Raw genomic sequence first — 25,123 nt, forward strand, 5'->3', positions numbered from 1 at the left:
GGGAGACAGAGGGAGAGTCTGCCAGCACACACCAAAAAGCGCTATATATGACAGGGATAGCCTTATGATTAAGTTCTCCCTTATAGCTGCTTTTATATTAATATATTGCCATTTATTTTGCCCCCCCTCTCTGTTATACCCTGTTTCTGTAGTGCAGTGCAGGGGAGAGACCTGGGAGCCTTCCTGACCAGCGGAGCTGTGACAGAAAATGGCGCCGTGTGCTGAGGAGATAGGCCCCGCCCCTTTTCCGGCGGGCTCGTCTCCCGCTATTTAGTACATTTAGGCAGGGGTAAATATCTCCATATAGCCTCTGGGGCTATATGTGAGGTATTTTTAGCCTTTTTAAAGGTTTTCATTTGCCTCCCAGGGCGCCCCCCCCCCCCCAGCGCCCTGCACCCTCAGTGACTGCCGTGTGAAGTGTGCTGAGAGGAAAATGGCGCACAGCTGCAGTGCTGTGCGCTACCTTAAGAAGACTGCAGGAGTCTTCAGCCGCCGATTCTGGACCTCTTCTTGCTTCAGCATCTGTGAGGGGGCCGGCGGCGTGGCTCCGGTGACCATCCAGGCTGTACCTGTGATCGTCCCTCTGGAGCTTCATGTCCAGTAGCCAAGAAGCCAATCCATCCTGCACGCAGGTGAGTTCACTTCTTCTCCCCTCTGTCCCTCGTTGCAGTGATCCTGTTGCCAGCAGGAATCACTGTAAAATAAAAAACCTAAGCTAAACTCTCTAAGCAGCTCTTTATGAGAGCCACCTAGAATTGCACCCTTCTCGGCCGGGCACAAAAATCTAACTGGAGTCTGGAGGAGAGTCATAGGGGGAGGAGCCAGTACACACCACCTGACCTGTAAAAGCTTTACTTTTGTGCCCTGTCTCCTGCGGAGCCGCTATTCCCCATGGTCCTTTCAGGAACCCCAGCATCCACTTAGGACGATAGAGAAATTGGGTTCCATTAAGGTCCAGATTTCGGCCCTATCCATTTTCTTTCAAAAAGAACTGGCTTCTCTACCTGAAGTTCAGACGTTTGTTAAGGGAGTGCTGCATATTCAGCTCCCTTTTGTGCCTCCAGTGGCACCTTGGGATCTTAACGTGGTGTTGAGTTTCCTGAAGTCACACTGGTTTGAGCCACTTAAAACCGTGGAGTTAAAATTTCTCACGTGGAAGGTGGTCATGCTATTAGCCTTGGCTTCAGCTAGGTGTGTGTCAGAATTAGCGGCTTTGTCACATAAAGGCCCCTATCTGGTTTTCCATATGGACAGGGCAGAATTGCGGACCCGTACGCGATTTCTGCCAAAAGTGGTGTCATCTTTTCATATGAACCAACCTATTGTAGTGCCTGTGGCTACTCGTGACTTAGAGGATTCCGAGTTACTAGATGTGGTCAGGGCTTTGAAGGATTATGTAGCCAGAACGGCTAGAGTCAGGAAAACTGAGTCGCTGTTTATCCTGTATGCATCCAACAAGCTGGGTGCTCCTGCTTCAAAGCAAACTATTGCTCGCTGGATCTGTAACACGATTCAGCAGGCTCATTCTGCGGCTGGATTGCCGCTGCCAAAATCAGTAAAAGCCCATTCCACAAGGAAGGTGGGCTCTTCTTGGGCGGCTGCCCGAGGGGTCTCGGCATTACAGCTTTGCCGAGCAGCTACTTGGTCGGGTTCAAACACTTTTGCAAAGTTCTACAAGTTTGATACCCTGGCTGAGGAGGACCTTGTGTTTGCTCATTCGGTGCTGCAGAGTCATCCGCACTCTCCCGCCCGTTTGGGAGCTTTGGTATAATCCCCATGGTCCTTACGGAGTCCCCAGCATCCACTAGGACGTTAGAGAAAATAAGATTTTACTTACCGGTAAATCTATTTCTCGTAGTCCGTAGTGGATGCTGGGCGCCCGTCCCAAGTGCGGACTTCTTCTGCAATGCTTGTATATAGTTATTGCTTACATAAGGGTTATGTTATAGTTGCATCAGGGTTGATCTGATGATCTATTGTTGTTCATACTGTTAACTGGGTAAGTTTATCACAAGTTATACGGTGTGATTGGTGTGGCTGGTATGAGTCTTGCCCTGGATTCCAAAATCCTTTCCTTGTACTGTCAGCTCTTCCGGGCACAGTTTCTCTAACTGAGGTCTGGAGGAGGGACATAGAGGGAGGAGCCAGAGCACACCAGTATCCAAATTCTTTCTTAAAGTGCCCTGTCTCCTGCGGAGCCCGTCTATTCCCCATGGTCCTTACGGAGTCCCCAGCATCCACTACGGACTACGAGAAATATTTACCGGTAAGTAAAATCTTATTTTTTCATCCACTATGGGTCACTGGAATACTCTTGGGATATGGATAGGGCGTTAGCAGGGATAGGCACATTTAAATTAGTAACCCTCCACACTCACCAAAGGTACCTCAGTGTTTTTTGTGCCTCCAGGTTTTTTTTTTTTCACACTCAATCCCTTCCCATTTTATTAAGAAGCTTGGGTCCGGGATTGTGGAGGCTACAGATTGCAGCACTTGGCTTGTCGGGCGCTCAGGAGAGGAGCAACGCCATTGACCAAAATCAGCTGGACAGAGCTTAAGAAGAGAAGCCCCATCATAGCCTCTTATGGACACAGGTAATGAGTGGTCAGGCCGCTCACACTGATGCCGCTCTCTTGTGACATTGCTGAGGGAATCGGGACAGTCGGCTCATGCTACTGCTTTGTTTTATCTAACTAAATGCGCCAAGCCACAGCCAGCCAAGCTGCCGCTGCCCGCCGCCACTCCCTGCAGTTAGCTTCGGCTAACAGAGTGCACTGCTGCGGCCAGCTTCCAGCAGCCTCAGCTTCCCCTCATACACCCGGTGCTCGCCGCCGCTCCCTGCCTCCTTTCCCGCGGTTAGCTTCCGCTAAACACTAGCAGAGGGTTCCTGCTCTGCCGCAGCTTCCCCTCATTCACTGACTGTGGACAGCTCTCACTGCTGTCTCTGTAACGCTGATGGGGGGAGATCGCGGGAAGGGGGGGGGGGTGTGTTCCCAGCCAGCAGCACTGTGGCTCAGGGATCTAACACTGCATCTGCTTTGTTAGGAGGTCCGTGCTAGTCGACTTAAGTCTGAAGTCAACTATAGGGGATCTATTGTATGTAAGGAGTAGATGCCTTAATTATAACAGATGTTGATTAAATAAGCATGATATATAGGATTGCTTTTATTATCATATTAATGTGTATACATATCACAAGCTGAAACACATGGCTGGACGCCATTTTAACACTTCCTGGTTCTTCTTGCAGGAAGTTTGGTTCTGGGACAGCAATACTCAGCCACTGGAGGAGCAGGGGTGTTGGTAGGAATTCAGTAAGAAACATATTTAACTGATTTTAGTGTGTCCCAATGTGCACTGCACTTCTGGCTTATACACACTTTAGTTAAAAAAATTTTACTGAGTCGTGGGACTTGTCTGTCTGTGTACGTAATAATAAGATTTTACTCACCGGTAAATCTATTTCTCGTAGTCCGTAGTGGATGCTGGGGACTCCGTAAGGACCATGGGGATTAGCAGCTCCGCAGGAGACTGGGCACAACTAAAGAAAGCTTTAGGACTACCTGGTGTGCACTGGCTCCTCCCACCAAGACCCTCCTCCAGACCTCAGTTAGGATACTGTGCGCGGAAGAGCTGACACAATAAGGAAGGATTTTGAATCCCGGGTAAGATTCATACCAGCCACACCAATCACACCGTATAACTCGTGATACTATACCCAGTTAACAGTATGATAACAACTGAGCCTCTCAACAGATGGCTCAACAATAACCCTTTAGTTAGGCAATAACTATATACAAGTATTGCAAACAATCCGCACTTGGGATGGGCGCCCAGCATCCACTATGGACTACGAGAAATAGATTTACCGGTGAGTAAAATCTTATTTTCTCTAACGTCCTAAGTGGATGCTGGGGACTCCGTAAGGACCATGGGGATTATACCAAAGCTCCCAAACGGGCGGGAGAGTGCGGATGACTCTGCAGTACAGAATGAGCAAACTCTAGGTCCTCCTCAGCCAGGGTATCAAACTTGTAGACTCTTGCAAGAGTGTTTGAACCCGACCAAGTAACAGCTCGGCAAATTTGTAAAGCCGAGACCCCTCGGGCAGCCGCCCAAGAAGAGCCCACTTTCCTTGTGGAATGGGCTTTCACAGATTTAGGGTGCGACAGTCCAGCCGCAGAATGTGCAAGTTGAATCGTGCTACAGATCCAGCGAGCAATAGTCTGCTTAGAAGCAGGAGCACCCAGCTTGTTGGGTGCATACAGGATAAATAGCGAGTCAGTTTTCCTGACTCCAGCCGTCCTGGAAACATATACTTTTCAGGGCCCTGACTACGTCCAGAAACTTGGAATCCTCCAAGTCCCAAGTAGCCGCAGGCACCACAATAGGTTGGTTCACATGAAAAACTGCTACCACCTTAGGAAGGAATTGGGAACGAGTCCTCAATTCCGCCTTATCCATATAAAATACAGATAAGAGCTTTTGACAAAGCCGCCAATTCTGATACACGCCTGGCCGACGCCAAGGCCCACAGAATGACCACTTTCCACCTGAGGTATTGTAGCTCCACGGATTTAAGTGGCTCAACTCAATGCGACTTCAGGAAATCCAACACTACGCTGAGATCCCACGGTGCCACTGGAGGCACAAACGGGGGCTGACTATGCAGCACTCCCTTAACAAAAGTCTGAACTTCAGGCAGTGAAGCCAGTTCTATTTTGGAAGAAAATCGATAGAGCCGAAATCTGGACCCTAATGGAACCCAATTTTAGGCCCATAGTCACCTCTGACTTGTAGGAAGTGCAGAAATCGACCTAGCTGAAATTCCTCCTTTGGGGCCTTCCTGGCCTCACAGCACGCAACATGTTTCCGTCATATGCGGTGATAATGGTTTGCGTTCACTTCTTTCCTAGCTTTAAATAGCATAGGGATAACTTCCTCCGGAATGCCTTTTTCCTTCAGGATCCGGCGATCAACCGCCATGCCGTCAAACGCAGCCGCGGTACGTCTTGGAACAGACAGGCCCCCTGCTGCAGCAGGTCCTGTCTGAGCGGCAGAGGCCATGGGTCCTCTGAGATCATTTCTTGGAGTTCTGGGTACCAAGCTCTTCTTGACCACCCGGAACAATGAGTATAGTTCTTACTCCTCCTCTCCTTCTTATTATTCTCATTACCCTGGGTATGAGAGGCAGAGAAGGGAACACATACACCGACTGGTACACCCACGGTGTTACCAGAGCGTCCACAGCTATCGCCTGAGGGTCCCTTGACCTGGCGCAATATCTTTGTAGCTTTTTGTTGAGGCGGGACGCCATCCTGTCCACCTGTGGCCTTTCCCCACGGTGTACAATCATTTGGAAGACTTCTGGATGAAATCCCCACTCTCCCGGGTGGAGGTCGTGTCTTCTGAGAAAGTCTGCTTCTCAGATGTCCACTCCGGGAATGAACACTGCTGACAGTGCTAACACATGATTTTCCGCCCATCGGAGAATCCTTGTGGCTTCTGCCATCGCCATCCTGCTTCTTGTGCCGCCCTGTCGGTTTACATGAGCGACCGCTGTGATGTTGTCTGACTGGATCAGCACCGGCCGGTGTTGAAGCAGGGGTCTAGCCTGACTTAGGGCATTGTAAATGGCCCATAGTTCCAGAACATTTATGTGTAGGGAAGTCTCCTGACTTTTCCATAGGCCTTGGAAGTTTCTTCCCTGTGTGACTGCCCCCCAGCCTTGAAGGCTGGCATCCGTGGTCACCAGGACCCAGTCCTGTATGCCGAATCTGCGGCCCTCTAGAAGATGAGCACTCTGCAGTCACCACCACAGCGACACCCTGGCCCTTGGAGACAGGGTTATCCGCCGATGCATCTGAGGATGCGACCCGGACCACTTGTCCAACAGATCCCACTGGAAGATCCTTGCATGGGCCTTGGCGAATGGAAATTCTTCGTAAGAAGCTACCATCTTTCCCAGGGCTCGCGTGCATTGAAGCACCGATACCTGTATTTGTATTAGGAGGTCTCCGCCTAGAGGCGCCAACTCCTTGGACTTCTCCTCCGGGAGAAACCCTTTTTATCCTGTTCTGTGTCCAGAACCATACCCAGGAACAGTAGACGCGTCGTAGGAACCAGCTGCGACTTTGGAATATTCAGACTCCAGCCGTACTGTTGTAGCACTTCCCGAGATAGTGCTACTCCGACGAACAACTGCTCCCTGGACCTCGCCTTTATAAGGAGATCGTCCAAGTACGGGATAAGTACTTCGGCCATTACCTTGGTAAATACCCTCGGTGCCGGGGACAGACCAACGGCAACGTCTGGAATTGGTAATGACAATCCTGTACCACAATTTTGAGGTACACCTGGTGAAGAGGGTAAATAGGGACATGCAGGTAAGTATCCTTGATGTCCAGTGATACCCTGAAATTTTCCAGGCTTGCAATAATCGCCCTGAGAGATTCCATTTTGAACTTGAACCTTCGTATATAAGTGTTCAAGGATTTCAATTTTAGAATGGGTCTCACCGAACCGTCTGGTTTCGGTACCACAATATTTTGGAATAGTAACCCCGGCCTTGTTGAAGGAGGGGTACCTTGATTTCACCTGCTGGAAGTACAGCTTGTGAATTGCCGCCAGTACTACCTTTCTCCGAGGGCAGCAGGCAAGGCTGATGTGAGGCAACGGCGAGGGGGAGTCGTCTCGAACTCCAGCCTGTATCCCTGTGATACTACTTGCAGAACCTAGGGATCCACCTGTGGGCAAGCCCACTGGTCCCTGCAGTTCCCGAGACGCGCCCCCACCGCACCTGTCTCCACCTGTGGAGCCCCAGCGTCATGCGGTGGACTCAGAGGAAGCGAGGGAAGAGGAAGCGAGGGAAGATATTTGATCCTGGGAACTGGCTGACTGGTGCAGCTTTTTCCTTCTTCCCTTGTCTCTGTGCAGAAAGGAAGCGCCTTTGACCCGCTTGCTTTTCTGAAGCCGAAGGACTGTACCTGAAAATACGGTGCTTTCTTAGGCTTTTGTGAGGAAACCTGAGGTAAAAATTTTTCTTCCCAGCTGTTGCTGTGGATACGAGGTCCCAGAGACCATCCCCAAACAATTCCTCACCCTTATAAGGCAGAATCTCCATGTGCCTTTTAAATGCAGCATAACCTGTCCACTGCCGGGTTTCTAATACCCTCCTGGCAGAATGGACATTGCATTAATTCTGGATGCCAGCCGGCAAATATCCCTCTGTGCATCCTTTATATATAAGACAACGTCTTAAATATGCTCAATGTTAGCAAAATATTATCCCTGTCTTAGCGTATTAATATTATCTGACAGGGTATCAGACCACGCTGCAGCAGCACTATTTATGCTGAGGCAATTGCAGGTTTCAGTATATAACCTGAGTGTGTAAATACAGACTTCAGGATCGCCTCCTGCTTTTTATCAGCAGGTTCCTTCAAGGTGGCCGTATCCTAAGACGGCAGTGCCACCTTTTGACAAACGTGTGAGCGCCTTATCCACCCTAAGGGATATCTCCCAACGTGACCTATCCTCTGGCGGGAAAGGGTACGCCATCAGTAACTTTTTAGAAATTACCAGTTTCTTATCGGGGGAAACCACGCTTCTTTACCCACTTCATTCATCTGATGGGGGAACAAAACACTGGCTGCTTTTTCTCCCCAAAAATAAAACCCCTTTTATGTGGTACTTGGGTTCATGTCAGAAAATGCGTAACACATTTTTCATTGCCGAGATCATGTAACGGATGTTCCTAGTGGATTGTGTATATGTCTCAACCTCGTCGACACTGGAGTCAGACTTCGTGTCGACATCTGTGTCTGCCATCTGAGGTAACGGGTGTTTTTTTTTTGAGCTCCTGATGGCCTTTGAGACGCCTGGGCAGGAGCGGGCTGAGAAGCCGGCTGTTCCACAGCTGTTACGTCATCCAGCCTTTTATGTAAGGAGTGGACACTGTCGGTTAATACCTTCCACCTATCCATCCACTCTGGTGTCGGCCCCACAGGGGGCGACATCCCATTTATCGGCCTCTGCTCCGCCTCCACGTAACCTTCCTCATCCAACATGTCGACACAGCCGTACCGACACCGCACACACACAGGGAATGCTCTGACTGAGGACAGGACCCCACAAAGTCCTTTGGGGAGACAGAGAGAGAGTATGCCAGCACACACCAGAGCGCTATATAATGCAGGGATTAACACTATAACTGAGTGATTTTTCCCCAAATAGCTGCTTGTATACATATATTGTGCCTAAATTTAGTGCCCCCCCTCTCTTTTTAACCCTTTGAGCCTGAAAACTACAGGGGAGAGCCTGGGGAGCAGTCTTCCAGCTGCACTGTGAAGAGAAAATGGCGCCAGTGTGCTGAGGGAGAAGCCCCGCCCCTTTTCCAACTGACTTTCTCCCGCTTTTTCTGGAATACTGGCAGGGGTAATTTTACATCTATATAGCCTCTAGGACTATATATGGTGTAGATTTGCCAGCCAAGGTGTCATATATTGCCCTCTGGGCGCCCCCCCCAGCGCCCTGCACCCATCAGTGACTGGAGTGTGAGGTGTACATGAGGAGCAATGGCGCACAGCTGCAGTGCTGTGCGCTACCTTGGTGAAGACCGAAGTCTTCTGCCGCCGATTTTCCGGACTCTTCATGCTTCTGGCTCTGTAAGGGGGACGGCGGCGCGGCTCCGGGAACGAACACCAAGGTCGGGTCCTGCGGTCGATCCCTCTGGAGCTAATGGTGTCCAGTAGCCTAAGAAGCCCAAACTACCACCTGTTAGGTAGGTTCGCTTCTTCTCCCCTTAGTCCCTCTGTTGCCAGCAGATCTCACTGTAAAATAAAAAACCTTAATATACTTTCTTTCTAGGAGCTCAGGAGAGCCCCTAGTGTGCATCCAGCTCAGCCGGGCACCAGAATCTAACTGAGGTCTGGAGGAGGGTCTTGGTGGGAGGAGCCAGTGCACACCAGGTAGTCCTAAAGCTTTCTTTAGTTGTGCCCAGTCTCCTGCGGAGCCGCTAATCCCCATGGTCCTTACGGAGTCCCCAGCATCCACTTAGGACGTTAGAGAAAAGTAAAGCTAATGTACAAATACAAACCTTTACCTTGATCCTCCTTGGGCGATGATGGTAGGTGTGATGACTGATTTACAATCAGAGTTGGCTGCTGCACGTAAGGAGCATGAGACAGCTAGATCTGAGGCTAGGTTGATACCATCTGAGCTGCCAGAGTGGGCTCAGGAGATGTCAAGGACTTTGCAGAGTTCACAACGGTCCAGGTCTAGTGTAAATCCAAATAGTCAACGTTGGTCTCATAACTTACCGGTGTCAACTGTGTTGCAGTCTGATGATTCCATGCCAGACCTGTTATCTCAGGAGGAACATGAGGAAGGTGATTTGGGCCAGGAGTCAGATAGTGAGGTACTGATAGCCCAGCCATTGATAATCTCATCAAGTTTTGAATTTTACAGAGCCTGAAGACCCTCTTTCAAATGATGGTTTTATTTGCAAAAAATCAGAGATAACCTGTGTGTTTTCTTTATTCAGATTCTATTAATAAGCAGTTAACGGAAGCATGGAAGAATCCGGAATAAACAGTTTTCTATGCCAAGACGGTTTCTGTCTACCCGTTCCCAGTCTATGACTACGAAATGGGGAAACTCCACCAATGGTGAACTCCTCTGTGTCAACATTTTCCAAGAATTTAACCATTCCAGTCCCAGCTGCTACGACGCTTAAAGACCCATCAGAGCGTAAGCTGGAAGCTATGCTAAAGTGAATGTATACAGCAGTAGGAGTGTTGCTTAGACCCGCTTTAGTTGGAGTTTGGGTTAACAAGGCTAGTTGCATGGGCAACACAGCTCAAGTTGGGCCTACAACAGGATCTCCCGTTAGACCAACTTATACTTCTTGCTGATCACATCTGTGAATCTGCTGAGTATTCAGGTATGGCTTCTATGGACGTCAGCCAAGTTAGTTCTCGACTTTCGACTTCTCTAGTTGCGGCCCGATGGGCACTTTGCCTCACCTGCCAAGAATGCAACCAAAGTCAAAATGAGGAATAGAAGCGTTGCCTTACACTGGCAATATGTTGTTTGGTTCTGGAGGGGGGAAGTCTGTTTCCTGCCATTGCCCACACCAGTTCCAAAATGAAAATATGCTGGACCAGCGTTCAAATCCTTTAGAACTCAGTCTTTTCGAGGCCGTGCTAGAGCAACAACCATACAGAGTAGACGTAGAGAACGTGGTTTTCAACAGACCACTGACTGATAAAGGCCACTGACAAGCCAGTGGCATGGCTGCCTTTCAGCCCATCTCGGATCTTCAGTTGTGGGAGCATGCCTTCAGACATTTCACTTGGCGTGGTTTCAGACAGCCACAGATACACAACTTAGTGTACAAAGGTTACAAAATAGAGCTCGATTGTCTATCACCAATGCGATTTTTTAAGACAGGCCTGCCTGTGTCAAGAGCCAAAAAGGCAGTTCAGCAGACCGCAATTCAGTCTCTGGTAGATTCTGCAGTTTTGATTACTGTTCCAGTTCACCAACAGGGTCAAGGTGGTTATTCCAATCTTTTTGTAGTACCAAAGCTGGAAGGCTCTGTCAGACCGATATTGAACCTCAAGGAGCTCAATCAGTACGTCACTTACTATAGATTCAAGATGGAATCCCTGCGGTCAGTGATTGCAGGGTTAGAACCACAGGAATTCATGATTTCGTTGGATCTCAAGGATATGTATTTACACATTACACTTTGGCCACATCAGGTGTACTTTTGCCGTACAGCAAAACCATTATCAATTTCAGGCACTACCGTTTGGCCTCTCGTCAGCACCTCGGGTATTCACAAAGGTGATGTCTGTAATGATAGCTCATCGCAGATGCCTGGGAGTGATAATAGTTCCGTACTTAGACGATCTTCTCATCAAGGCTCTGTCTCAACAAATACTCCTTCACCATGCCTTACTAACATACAAGGTACTAGTTCAGAATGGTTGGATTGTCAACTTCAAGAACTCAAGCCTAATTCCATCTCAAAGAATTCAGTTGCTAGAAATGATTCTGGATATGGTGGATCAACAAATGTACCTGCCAGAACAGAAAGCACAAAGTATTCGTCATCTGGTACAATTAGTGCTCAAGCCACGGACTGTCTCGGCGCACTTGTGCATTCGACTGTTAGGAAAGATGGTGGCGTCTTTCGAAGCTATCCAGTTCTGAAGATTTCACTCACGTCCTTTTCAACTAGATCTTCACGCACAGTGGTGAAGCTCGCATCTACAAATTCGGCAGACGGTGCGGTTGTCTCCAAGGGCCAGAGTATCACTACTCTGGTGGCTCCATATTCACAATCTCACCACAGGAAAATGGTTCATAGCCTGGAATTGGATAATTCTGACGACGGATGCAAGTCTCAGAGCAGTGGTCCTATATTGTCAGCTGCAGGGCCTATGGTCAGACCGAGAAAGATTACTGTCAATAAATGTCCTGGAACTCCGGGCAATTTACAACGCGCTGCGACAGGCAGTGCACATGCTCCGGTCTCAGACTGCCCAGGTTCAGTCAGACAATGCGACGACAGTCGCATACATCAACAAACTAGGAGGAACTCGAAGTTGCATGGCCATGCAGGAAGTAGCTTCAATCCTGAATTGGGCCGAGTATCACCAGGTGTTATTGGACAAGTGGGAGGCAGATTATCTCAGCTGTCAGGATTTTCATGCAGGAGAATAGGCGTTAAATTCAGAAGTGTTCCAGATGTTGGTCCAGCGGTGGGGTTACCCACAGGTGGATCTAATGGCATCACATCAAAATCCTCAAACACCCCAGTATGTGTCCAGAACAAGAGATCCAAAGGCAGTGGCAGTGGATGCTCTCACAATCGTGTGGCCGTACAGTACAGCCTTGTGTATATGCTTCCACCATTTCCACTGCTTCCTCAGTTGCTAAAGCGGATCAAACAAGAGTCCACGACAGTCATACTAGTGGCGCCTCATTGGCCTCAGAGAGCGTGGTTCTCGGATCTCCGCGGTCTACTTGCAGACGATCCTTGGCCGCTCCCGCTACGTCCAGACATGCTACAACAGGGTCTTTTCCTTTACCCAGATTTAGGGCGGCTGCCTTTGATGGGGTGCCTGTTGAAACCGCTCTCTTAAGACAAGAGGGCATTCCAGAGTCTGTTCTACCAACCATGTTACGTGCTAGGAAGCCAGTTACAGTAGCTCATTATCACAAGATTTGGCCAGCTTATATACGGTGGTGTGACGCTCGGAAATTTATGACATCTTCTTTCAAGTTATCCCGTCTTTTGCTATTTTTACAGGTGGAGTTAGATGGAGGATTACGTTTATCTACACTAAAGGTGCAGGTCTCTGCCTTTATCAATTTTCTTTTAAAAGGCGTTTGAGGACACCTTGCAGGAAATTGTGAACTGTTGGCAAAAGGACCAGAGTTCAACCTCCATTTATACCACCTGCAGCGCCATGGGGCCTGAATCTGGTTTTAGATTTTTTACAGACTTCAATTTTTGAACCCTTACAACACGTGAATGTTAAGTTTCTAACTTGGACAACAGTTTTTCTCCTAGCCTTACTTCGGCAAGGCATGTTTCAGACTTGGGTGCCTTGTCCACCGTATCTGGTGTTTCATGATGAGAGTGGAACTTCCTGAATCCCGCTTTTCTACCAAAGGTAGTTATCCTTTCACATCAATCAACCAATCGTAGTTCCTGTATTATCAGAAAGTGCAGGAACTTCAGTTACTTTGGATGTGGTACACGCACTCCGCGTTTATGTAACCAGAACATCTACAGTACGTAAAACGGATACATTGTTTGTTCTCTATGATGCAGTCAAGATAGGTTGTCCAGCTTCCAAGCAGACCTTGGCCAGATAGATTAAGCTGACCATACGTCAGGCTTACCTTCATGCTAGGCTACAACCGCCTACACCGGTTTCAGCTCATTCCACACGTTCTGTGGGAATGTCATGGGCAGCAGGTCGTGGAGCTTCTACAACGCAACTTTGCTGTGCGGCTACATGGTCATAAGTGCACACGTTTGTGCGCTTTTACAAGTTTGATACGTTTGTGGCATCAGCATCTAGCTTTGGCCGTCTAGTGTTACAGGTGCCAACTAGCTCTTCTGCCCAAAGGGGGAAACTTTGGTACGTTCCAAGAGTACTCCAGTGCCCCCTAGTGAATGAAAAAGAAAATAGGATTTTGGTACTTACCAGATAAATCCTTTTCTTTGAGTCCACAGGGGGCACCGGACGAACACCGAGAGCAGTTTTAATTGTCTTGTGGTAAGTTCAGTAGATCTTATGGCAACACATTCTCACCGACTTGTTCAAATGTTAAGGAGATTGTTATCCGTTATGTTATATGTAATTCTCTATTGTTCATCTTCTCTATCGCTCCTGTTCGGCTCAGTAAAAAACACTGAGGTACTATGGGAGTATGGAGGAGGGAAAGGAGGGTTACTAATTCAACTGTTTAAATAGGCCTATCCTGCTAACACCCGTCCATATCCCAAGAGTACTCCAGTGCCCCCTGTGGATTCAAAGAAAAGGATTTATCGTGTAAGTACCAAAATCCTCTTATGTATTTACATGTTGCAGCAACAGGCAGGGTCCTTTTCAGGGCTTACTTTGAGCTATAAACATCCTTGCCTCAAGACGACGATTGCCTTTCCATCTTGCGATGACAAGGAATGCCCGAAAGCAGTCCTGTTCTCCGACTGTCCAGGGGTAAACCCAGCGTCTCCGAGTTCAGTTCTCTGCCAGCGTACTGTGCAGTGACCAGAGGGGGTCAGCCAACGCCAACCAGATGGTGTGACAGCAACATGTCTACACATACACAGCAGCAAGCGGTTGTCAGGGTCCGGTGGTAGGAGCTTGAGGAGGAACATGGTTCCAGGTGCCATGGGATTAAGGAACCTGGTGGTGGCAGCATCATATGTGGGTGGAGTCAGTAACAGTCAAATACTGGCGGTAAGCGGGAATCCCCTAATTGGCCAGGTCCCGTGTGACCCAAACCCATTTTGTGTTCACAGAGCACAGCCGGTCCAGTCACCGTCCAATGTGCGTGTCTGGGCGCTATGTTATAGTCAGATACATGTAATGTTACCACTGCGTGGGTATCTGACATACCTTACTAACAGATCAAAGTGTGACAGAGCACAGACACAGAATACTCCTAATGCAGATGGCCCTGAGCCTGGCTGTAACATACAGCTACCGCATCTCCAGGGTACAGCCACCGCACAATGTTACCGCATCTCCAGGGTACAGCCACCGCACAATGCTACCGCATCTCCAGGGTACAGCCACCGCACAATGCTGCTGCATCTCCAGGGTACAGCCACCGCACAATGCCGCTGCATCTCCAAGGTACAGCCACCGCACAATGCCGCTGCATCTCCAGGGTACAGCCACCGCACAATACCGCTGCATCTCCAAGGTACAGCCACCGCACAATGCCGCTGCATCTCCAGGGTACAGCCACCGCACAATACCGCTGCATCTCCAAGGTACAGCCACCGCACAATGCCGCCGCATCTCCAGGGTACAGCCACCGCACAATGCCGCCGCATCTCCAAGGTACAGCCACCGCACAATGCCGCCGCATCTCCAAGGTACAGCCACCGCACAATGCCGCTGCATCTCCAAGGTACAGCCACCGCACAATGCCGCTGCATCTCCAGGGTACAGCCACCGCACAATGCCGCTGCATCTCCAAGGTACAGCCACCGCACAATGCCGCTGCATCTCCAAGGTACAGCCACCGCACAATGCCGCTGCATCTCCAAGGTACAGCCACCGCACAATGCCGCTGCATCTCCAAGGTACAGCCACCGCACAATGCCGCTGCATCTCCAGGGTACAGCCACCGTACAATGCCGCTGCATCTCCAGGGTACAGCCACCGCACAATGCCGCTGCATCTCCAAGGTACAGCCACCGCACAATGCCGCTGCATCTCCAAGGTACAGCCACCGCACAATGCCGCTGCATCTCCAGGGTACAGCCACCGCACAATGCCGCTGCATCTCCAGGGTACAGCCACCGCACAATGCCGCTGCATCTCCAAGGTACAGCCACCGCATCTCCAGGGTACAGCCACCGCACAATGCTGCCGCATCTCCAGGGTACAGCCACCGCACAATGCTGCTGCATCTCCAAGGTACAGCCACCGCACAATGCCGCTGCATCTCCAGGGTACAGCCACCGCACAATGCTGCTGCATCTCCAAGGTACAGCCACCGCACAATGCCGCTGCATCTCCAGGGTACAGCCACCGCACAATGCCGCTGCATCTCCAAGGTACAGCCACCGCACAATGCCGCTGCATCTCCAGGGTACAGCCACCGCACAATGCCGCTGCATCTCCAAGGTACAGCCACCGCACAATGCCGCTGCATCTCCAAGGTACAGCCACCGCACAATGCCGCTGCATCTCCAGGGTACAGCCACCGCACAATGCCGCTGCATCTCCAGGGTACAGCCACCGCACAATGCCGCTGCATCTCCAGGGTACAGCCACCGCACAATGCCGCTGCATCTCCAGGGTACAGCCACCGCACAATGCCGCTGCATCTCCAAGGTACAGCCACCGCACAATGCCGCTGCATCTCCAAGGTACAGCCACCGCACAATGCCGCTGCATCTCCAAGGTACAGCCACCGCACAATGCTACCGCATTTCCAAGGTACAGCCACCGCACAATGCCGCTGCATCTCCAGGGTACAGCCACCGCACAATGCCGCTGCATCTCCAGGGAACAGCCACCGCACAATGCCGCTGCATCTCCAGGGTACAGCCACCGCACAATGCCGCTGCATCTCCAAGGTACAGCCACCGCACAATGCCGCTGCATCTCCAAGGTACAGCCACCGCATCTCCAGGGTACAGCCACCGCACAATGCTGCCGCATCTCCAGGGTACAGCCACCGCACAATGCTGCTGCATCTCCAAGGTACAGCCACCGCACAATGCCGCCGCATCTCCAGGGTACAGCCACCGCACAATGCTGCCGCATCTCCAGGGTACAGCCACCGCACAATGCTGCTGCATCTCCAAGGTACAGCCACCGCACAATGCCGCTGCATCTCCAGGGTACAGCCACCGCACAATGCCGCTGCATCTCCAAGGTACAGCCACCGCACAATGCCGCTGCATCTCCAGGGTACAGCCACCGCACAATGCCGCTGCATCTCCAAGGTACAGCCACCGCACAATGCCGCTGCATCTCCAAGGTACAGCCACCGCACAATGCCGCTGCATCTCCAGGGTACAGCCACCGCACAATGCCGCTGCATCTCCAGGGTACAGCCACCGCACAATGCCGCTGCATCTCCAGGGTACAGCCACCGCACAATGCTACCGCATCTCCAAGGTACAGCCACCGCACAATGCCGCCGCATCTCCAAGGTACAGCCACCGCACAATGCCGCTGCATCTCCAGGGTACAGCCACCGCACAATGCCGCTGCATCTCCAGGGTACAGCCACCGCACAATGCCGCTGCATCTCCAGGGTACAGCCACCGCACAATGCCGCTGCATCTCCAAGGTACAGCCACCGCACAATGCCGCCGCATCTCCAGGGTACAGCCACCGCACAATGCCGCTGCATCTCCAAGGTACAGCCACCGCACAATGCCGCTGCATCTCCAAAGTACAGCCACCGCACAATGCCGCCGCATCTCCAAGGTACAGCCACCGCACAATGCCGCTGCATCTCCAGGGTACAGCCACCGCACAATGCCGCTGCATCTCCAGGGTACAGCCACCGCACAATGCCGCCGCATCTCCAAGGTACAGCCACCGCACAATGCCGCTGCATCTCCAGGGTACAGCCACCGCACAATGCCGCTGCATCTCCAGGGTACAGCCACCGCACAATGCCGCTGCATCTCCAGGGTACAGCCACCGCACAATGCTACCGCATCTCCAAGGTACAGCCACCGCACAATGCCGCCGCATCTCCAAGGTACAGCCACCGCACAATGCCGCTGCATCTCCAGGGTACAGCCACCGCACAATGCCGCTGCATCTCCAGGGTACAGCCACCGCACAATGCCGCTGCATCTCCAAGGTACAGCCACCGCATCTCCAGGGTACAGCCACCGCACAATGCCGCTGCATCTCCAAGGTACAGCCACCGCACAATGCCGCTGCATCTCCAGGGTACAGCCACCGCACAATGCTGCCGCATCTCCAAGGTACAGCCACCGCACAATGCCGCTGCATCTCCAAGGTACAGCCACCGCACAATGCCGCTGCATCTCCAAGGTACAGCCACCGCACAATGCCGCTGCATCTCCAAGGTACAGCCACCGCACAATGCCGCTGCATCTCCAGGGTACAGCCACCGCACAATGCCGCTGCATCTCCAAGGTACAGCCACCGCACAATGCCGCTGCATCTCCAGGGTACAGCCACCGCACAATGCCGCTGCATCTCCAGGGTACAGCCACCGCACAATGCCGCTGCATCTCCAAGGTACAGCCACCGCACAATGCCGCTGCATCTCCAGGGTACAGCCACCGCACAATGCCGCTGCATCTCCAGGGTACAGCCACCGCACAATGCCGCTGCATCTCCAAGGTACAGCCACCGCACAATGCCGCTGCATCTCCAGGGTACAGCCACCGCACAATGCCGCTGCATCTCCAAGGTACAGCCACCGCACAATGCAGCCGCATCTCCAGGGTACAGCCACCGCACAATGCCGCTGCATCTCCAAGGTACAGCCACCGCATCTCCAGGGTACAGCCACCGCACAATGCCGCCGCATCTCCAAGGTACAGCCACCGCATCTCCAGGGTACAGCCACCGCACAATGCCGCTGCATCTCCAAGGTACAGTTACCGCATCTCCGAGGTACAGCCACCCCACAGAGCACAATGCTGCCACATCTCTAAGGAACAGTCACTGCATAATGCCGTTGCATCCCTGAGGAACAGCCACCGAACAATGCCGCCGCATCTCTGAGGTACAGCCACCGCACAGTGCACAATGCCGCCACATCTCTGAGGAACAGCCACCGCACAGTGCACAATGCCGCCACATCTCTGAGGAACAGCCACCGCACAGTGCCGCCGCATCTCCGAGGTACAGCCACCGCACAGTGCACAATGCCGCCACATCTCTGAGGTACAGCCACCGCACAGTGCCGCTGCATCTCCGAGGTACAGCCACCGCACAGTGCACAATGCCGCCACATCTCTGAGGAACAGCCACCGCACAGTGCACAATGCCGCCACATCTCTGAGGAACAGCCACCGCACAGTGCACAATGCCGCCGCATCTCCGAGGTACAGCCACCGCACAGTGCCGCCACATCTCTGAGGAACAGCCACCGCACAATGCCGCTGCATCTCCGAGGTACAGCCACCGCATCTCCGAGGTACAGCCACCGCACAGTGCACAATGCCGCTGCATCTCCGAGGTACAGCCACCGCATCTCCGAGGTACAGCCACCGCACAGTGCATAATGCCGCTGCATCTCCGTGGTACAGCCACCGCATCTCCGAGGTACAGCCACCGCATCTCCGAGGTACAGCCACCGCACAGTGCACAATGCCGCTGCATCGCTAAGGTACAGTTAGGCGGCCTTGCCTGTGATCTGCTGGAATACATCTATAGGTGCATACACACTGAGCAATTGTCCCTGTGCCAGTAATGTCCACGGAAGAGGAAGGGGGGGGGGGGGGGGGGGGGGGGGTGGTGAAGCACTTTCCACAGTAGGAGACTGTGGAAAGTGCTTCACTCGCCTGTCCAGACAGCCTGACGGACGGCGGCGGCTAGTGATGATGCGGGAGCGCGTACCAGCGCTCCTCGCTGGCTCATACACACAGGACGAGTTTGCGCTCATAGTCGCCTTAACACTTCAGTAACAGATTCTATAACATGATAATTATACAGATTTCCAGCGGCTTGTTAGTACACAGTAGAAAAGACTAACACTCAGGATCACGTATGTGCTCTGCGCCGATGCACCCCCTCCCATGTAGCCGTCAGCTGTGGACCCCTCACCCACAGGTCACCCCATCCTCTCCTGGGATATACAGATAGTTCTGCACGGCGGTGTATCTGTAATGTCAGCAGAGAACAGATTGGCAGCTCCCACTAACGTGCCAAGAAAGAAGGTTCTTCTACTCTTACAGGTTCAGGCAGATTTCTGCTTTACCGTCAGGGGAAAATAAGCTGTGCGCCGGCTGTGTGTAGTAGCGGGTGATTAAACATAAACGTTCCCATGCTCGGGGAAATGTCTGCGGCTCCTGCTTACTCAGAGATAAATATTGCATTCTTTACTTTGAAGATACACACGTCCGAGGACTGACCTGTTCAATGCTAAGAATTCATTCAATAATCTCAGATATTAGATAATTTTGATACTATATACACAAACTGGCACTGAAGTACTCTGCATCATGTTCCTTTTATCAACAATCATGATTCCTCACAGCTACATAACGTATGGCCACCCATCATTCATTGTTTGGAGTCTTGTTGATTGGAGTTGGGTGGCGGGTGTGCCGGGCTCTCGTTATACAGTCACATTGCACACACTTTGTAGTCCTGATTGGTGTGGCACTGTGCAATCTCTATACACAAGTCCATCTCCCACCGGGAGGAGAACACTCTGCTCGCACTTTATTGAAGAGCTCTCCGCTGAAGATGGGCTTTGTCCACCGGTGACCTGCAAGTCGGGATCTACGGTCCAGTCACTGCCGACAACTCCATCCATCCAATGGAAGTGTCCACAGTCCCTACCAGAAGGGACACCTGCGAGGGAGAGGACAGTAAGACCGAAAGTTCCTCAAATGTATATAAACCCCCAACCCTTACAGGTGACCCTTACCATCCAATGTAGCACTGACACAGATTCTCGTGTGACGTGGCCTGTTTTATCAGCAGTTCCACCTGTGTGGCCACGTCGAGCGTTTCTTCATGTGAAAAGTCTCGGCCTGAGAGGAGAGAAGTTATTAAGTATTCGTATTATAAAGGCCGAAGACGTGTTTAACCCCACTCATGCTGGGGCAGAATTATACTTTTGTGACGGGACCACTTATCATGCCTCAGTGAATCTGTTTATTCTCCTGAATATATATATAAAATATATATATATATATATATATATATATTAGTGTGACAGACTGTAAAGGAGAGGGAGAGAGTATGAAAGAGAGCTGGAGAGAAGGGGAGAAAGTGTGGGGGGCAGAGAGGGAGAGTGTAGGGGACCAGAGAGCGAGAGAGAGTGTGTGCGAGAGGAAGAGAGGGGGATGTAGAGAAAGGGAGAAAGTGTGGGGGAGAGAGAGAGTGTAGAGAAAGAGAGAGTGTGAGGAAGAGAGAGGGGATGCAGCGAAAGGGAGAAAGTGTGGGGGGCAGAGAGAGAGAGAGACACAGAGGGAGAGTGTAGGGGACCCGAGAGCGAGAGAGAGTGTGTGCGAGAGGAAGAGAGGGGGATGTAGAGAAAGGGAGAAAGTGTGGGGGAGAGAGAGAGTGTAGAGAAAGAGAGAGTGTGAGGAAGAGAGGAGGATGTAGAGAAAGGGAGAAAGTGTGGGGGAGAGAGAGAGTGTAGAGAAAGAGAGAGTGTGAGGAAGAGAGAGGGGGATGTAGAGAAAGGGAGAAAGTGTGGGGGGCAGAGAGAGAGAGAGACACAGAGGGAGAGTGTAGGGGACCCGAGAGCGAGAAAGAGTGTGTGCGAGAGGAAGAGAGGGGGATGTAGAGAAGGGAGAAAGTGTGGGGGAGAGAGAGAGTGTAGAGAAAGGGAGAGTGTGAGGAAGAGAGAGGGGATGCAGCGAAAGGGAGAAAGTGTGGGGGGCAGAGGGGGAGTGAGAGGGGAGAGAGAAAGAAACAAATGGTGTGAGAGAGACACACAGACGGAAATAGGATTTTAATTACCTACCGGTAAATCCTTTTCTCGTAGTCCGTAGAGGATGCTGGGGTCCACATTAGTACCATGGGGTATAGCTGGGTCCACAAGGACCCATGGGCACTTTAAGAATTTGCTAGTATGGGCTGGCTCCTCCCTCTACGTCCCTCCTACCAGACTCAGTCAAAGAAACTGTGCCCGAGGAGACGGGCATACTTCAAGAGGATATAAAAGGATAGTGGTGAGATACTGAACCAGCACACACAAGAGGAAAGACAAGCTAACCAAACTTTAAACCAAAGCAAAAAGAGAAACCAAAAGTAGTTGCTTGGTTGGACGCACTAATGAAATTTGTATAGATTTTAATTACTTTAAAACTTAGCTTTTATTGCTTCACCTTCTAATATGCCCCCTTTATATGGGGATTACACAGCAAAACATAGAGGATAAAATCAGTACATACAAACATGCAAGTGAAAAGAGAAGATATATGTGTAGAAAGATTTAAAAAGCGGTACTTCCACTATTACTCCGGCAGGTGTGGGAATGAAATTGTTAATGGAGCCCCTGAGAGTCTGACTTGTATTAATTAACAAATTCTCACAATGTGATATAACTTTGATTATACACAGGACCAGTAATTATAGTTCAAAGAATGTATTCCATATATCGTATGTACCAGTTTTATAAGTTTGGAATATTTATTGTATTTGTGGGAGCCATATGTTAGCTGGTTCAAATGTGGAGACTAATTTGTCACAATAAACTGTTACTCTATATATGATGTGTTTTTTACTGTGTGTTCACTCTTACTATATATCTTTAGCGTTCTTTACTTTGGTGTTTTATACACATTGATCTCATATTCTATATCACTGATATTTATTAGAGAGAGCAGGGGTAAATATCCCTGACATGAGAAATAGTCAAACGGTAAGTCATACACTTGTCTTATGACCCTGCATATATATAGGTGACAGACCAATCAGTCATACAGTTACCATTGTATTAAACACACTGATGTTCTCACTAAAATGTTGTGGCAGCCTGTATTTCCTGCAAGAATGAAATTCGCTACGTAAATATTCTTTCTCAGGCTGCATCTGTGATTAGATATATTGTATCAGAATGTACAGGCCAGTTCCCTTCCTTCACATGTCACTGACCTGTATCACTAAGATACTGTAGCAACCTGTGTTTACTTTCTTATAACACAGGGTTGGTATTTTGCTACTTTGTTAATCTATTTTAGATTGTATCTATGCTTCAGATATAATATATCAGGGTATACTAACCAGTTCCCTTCCTTTACATATCACTAATTAATATTTAAGGGCTGGTAAATATGCACTTAGTTACTGATGAGAGTGGTCAGATCGTAACATTCACATGTAGGTACTATTGGCCAAATCAGCCTGGCAGTACTGCTATGGTATTTAGTTCTATTGACAGATTGCGTTCTGAGTGTAACACATTGACTGGTAACCATCCATAACTACACAATACTATTGCTAATGACAGCGGCACATACTGGTCAGTTAATCACAATGCTCTCTGGGTAAATTACATACAATCTCCTTGCTCCCTAACGACCAACACTGACACTTGAACTTATATCTAGTAATCTCGTTTTGTAAGGGTGTCGGTGGAGGTCTAATATAACTGTCTTTCTAAATTAGAATCTACACCATTTGCTAAGATTAGGAGTGTGGTAAGCCGCCGAAACGCCGACGTGCACGTTTCACTGTATAGCTTTAACGAGGCTTTAACTTTAAACCAGGAACAGCAACCGCTGAACCAACATTACTTAACCAAGTAACAGTGCAGGAAGAACGAAGCACCGGGCGGGCGCCCAGTATCCTCTACGGACTACGAAAAAAGGATTTACCGGTAGGTAATTAAAATCCTATTTTCTCTTACGCCCTAGAGGATACTGTGGAACACATTAGTACAATGGGGATGTACCAAAGCTCCCAAACCGGGTGGGAGAGTGCTGATGTTCCTGCAGAACTGACTGACCAAACTGAAGGTCCTCAGAGGCCAAAGTATAGAACTTGTAGAACTTAGCAAATGTGTTCGAACCTGACCAAGTAGCCGCTCGGCAGAGCTGTAAAGCCGACACACCCCGGGCAGCCGCCCAGGAAGAACCCACCGACCTAGTAGAGTGGGCCTGCACAGATTTTGGACACGGCAAACCTGCCGTGGAATAAGCATGCTGGATAGTAAGCCTGATCCAGCGAGCAATAGACTGCTTTGAAGCAGGACACACAATTTTATTGGGATCATAGTGAACAAACAGAGTCAAATTTTCTGTGACAAGCTGTCCGCTTCACATAGATCTTCAAAGCCCTCACCACATCCAAGTACTTTGAAGTAGCAGGTGTCGGTAAGCACCGGAACCATAATAGGTTGGTCGATATGAAACACAGACACCAATTGCTGACGAGTTCGGAGTTCAGCCCTATCTTCATGAAAAATCAAAATGGGGCTTTTGTGAGACAACGCCCCCAGCTCCGACACACGCCTCACAGTAGCCATGGCCAACAGCGTGACGGCCTTCGTTGTAAGAAACTTGACGTCAACGTCCTGTAATGGCTCAAACCATTCCGATTGCAGGTACTGCAACATCACGTTGAGATCCCAAGGTGCCGTAGGAGGCATAAAGTGCGGTTGGATGTGTAGAACCCCCTTCAAAAATGTCTGAACCTCAGGTAGAGAAGCCAATTGTTTCTGGAAGAAAATGGATAAGGCCGAAATCTGGACTTTTATGGAGCCCAAACGTAGGCCCACATCCACACCTGACTGCAGAAAAAGGAGAAAACGTCCCAGTTGAAATTCCACCGCAGGAAATTTACTGTTCTCACACCAAGAGACATTTTTTCCAAATACGGTGGTAATGTTTAGATTCCTTGTAGCAGGATGTGTTTCTTTATTTTAATGGCTCCAACGCGTTTCAACCCCATAGGGGTTGGAGCCATTAAAATAAAGAAACACATCCTGCTACAAGGAATCTACATTTAACAGAGAGCTACGAGCGGAAGACGGGACATCCCGGTCACGTGACCCAGAAGAACGAGTAACAGGACGTCACCTAACAACCAGGAGGACGCTGTAAAGGAGGACGGGAGCCAGTGCAGAGACACAGTGGACGGCAGGAAGCGGCAGCAGGTGAGTCTCCGTACGCGGTGAGGGAGTTCACGAACAGACGCTCCGGAGAGCGCTGGTCGTGATCACCCAAACCCTAGGCATTGTTCGTCCCTCGAACCGACAAGGTACCAGGGGAACGCCTGAACACGGGCGCGACTCTCGGGACCAGGGGAGAGGTGGACAAACTAGTCCGGAGCTTTAACTCATCCACTCCTTGCCAGCTCACATTATCCAGCACTGCACTAACCTCATTTACTATCACGTACCCAGATATCATCCACTCCCTCGAGCGCTCTGAGACAATATATGCGGGACGCCGCAAACTGTATGAACTGCATCTGAACTTTGGATACCAACGTTTATTAGACTTTATTTTGAAAATCCTCAATACCCCATCATTCTGGACTGTGAGCATTTGCTCAACTCTATAGTTTTTTTTTTCTGTTTTGAACCATTTTTTTTTTATTCATTTTTGTTTTTTCTATTTTAATTTCAATTTTGCATTATTATATATCATTTATAATTTTTTATATTTCTATGTTTTCATTTTCTCTGGTTTAACCGCACCATAACGGAGGACAGTTTATGAATAGAATAAAATCCTATTATTTCTTCATCCAGTTCTGTTGTTTATTAAACTCACAAGACAAACGGCACACACAGACAAAAAATCTCTTTTCAGCTATCGTTTATTACCACTATCCTTACCAATTACACAGAATACTGTCCGTATATAGATCTTCATCATCTACAGATGAACATAGGACTGAGCGCAGTACAATTACCTGTCTATAGATTTACAGTAGCCTAAGAAGCAGAGCCCTTAACTCAGAAGAAGTAGGTCTGACTTCTCTCCCCTCACTACCACGTAGCAGAGAGCCTGTAGCCAGCAGGTCTCTATGAAAATAATAAACCTAACAAAGTATTTTCCAGAGAAACTCAGGAGAGCTCCCCTAGTGTGTGTCCAGTCACTCCTGGGCATACCCTGTGTCAAAGCTGCATCCCCCCCTCCCGAGTCCACCTCACCCTCCTCCTGGTCTGATAAATCATCATCAGTATCAGCCTGCATGATTTGGGCCAGAGTACGCTTCTGTGGACA

The 25,123-nt window shown here is 50.0% G+C and overlaps 1 protein-coding gene across 5 annotated transcripts in view; it reads right to left on the reverse strand.

Moving 5' to 3' along the window:
- Window positions 1–19,421: 19,421 nt before the first annotated feature.
- MTOR (mechanistic target of rapamycin kinase) overlaps window positions 19,422–25,123 on the reverse strand; it is a 634,684-nt gene continuing 628,982 nt past the window's right edge. For all 5 annotated transcript variants that reach the window (XM_063948692.1, XM_063948690.1, XM_063948689.1 and 2 more), the window contains exons 58-59: window positions 19,864–19,969; window positions 19,422–19,787 (exon numbers count right to left, since the gene is read on the reverse strand). In XM_063948692.1, coding sequence (XP_063804762.1) covers window positions 19,772–19,787; window positions 19,864–19,969 — 122 coding nt within the window. In that variant the 3' untranslated portion in view covers window positions 19,422–19,771. The remainder of the gene's footprint in view (window positions 19,788–19,863; window positions 19,970–25,123) is intronic.

This window comes from Pseudophryne corroboree, assembly GCF_028390025.1.
Source record: "Pseudophryne corroboree isolate aPseCor3 chromosome 10 unlocalized genomic scaffold, aPseCor3.hap2 SUPER_10_unloc_2, whole genome shotgun sequence".
Classification (NCBI taxonomy): Eukaryota; Metazoa; Chordata; class Amphibia; order Anura; family Myobatrachidae; genus Pseudophryne; species Pseudophryne corroboree.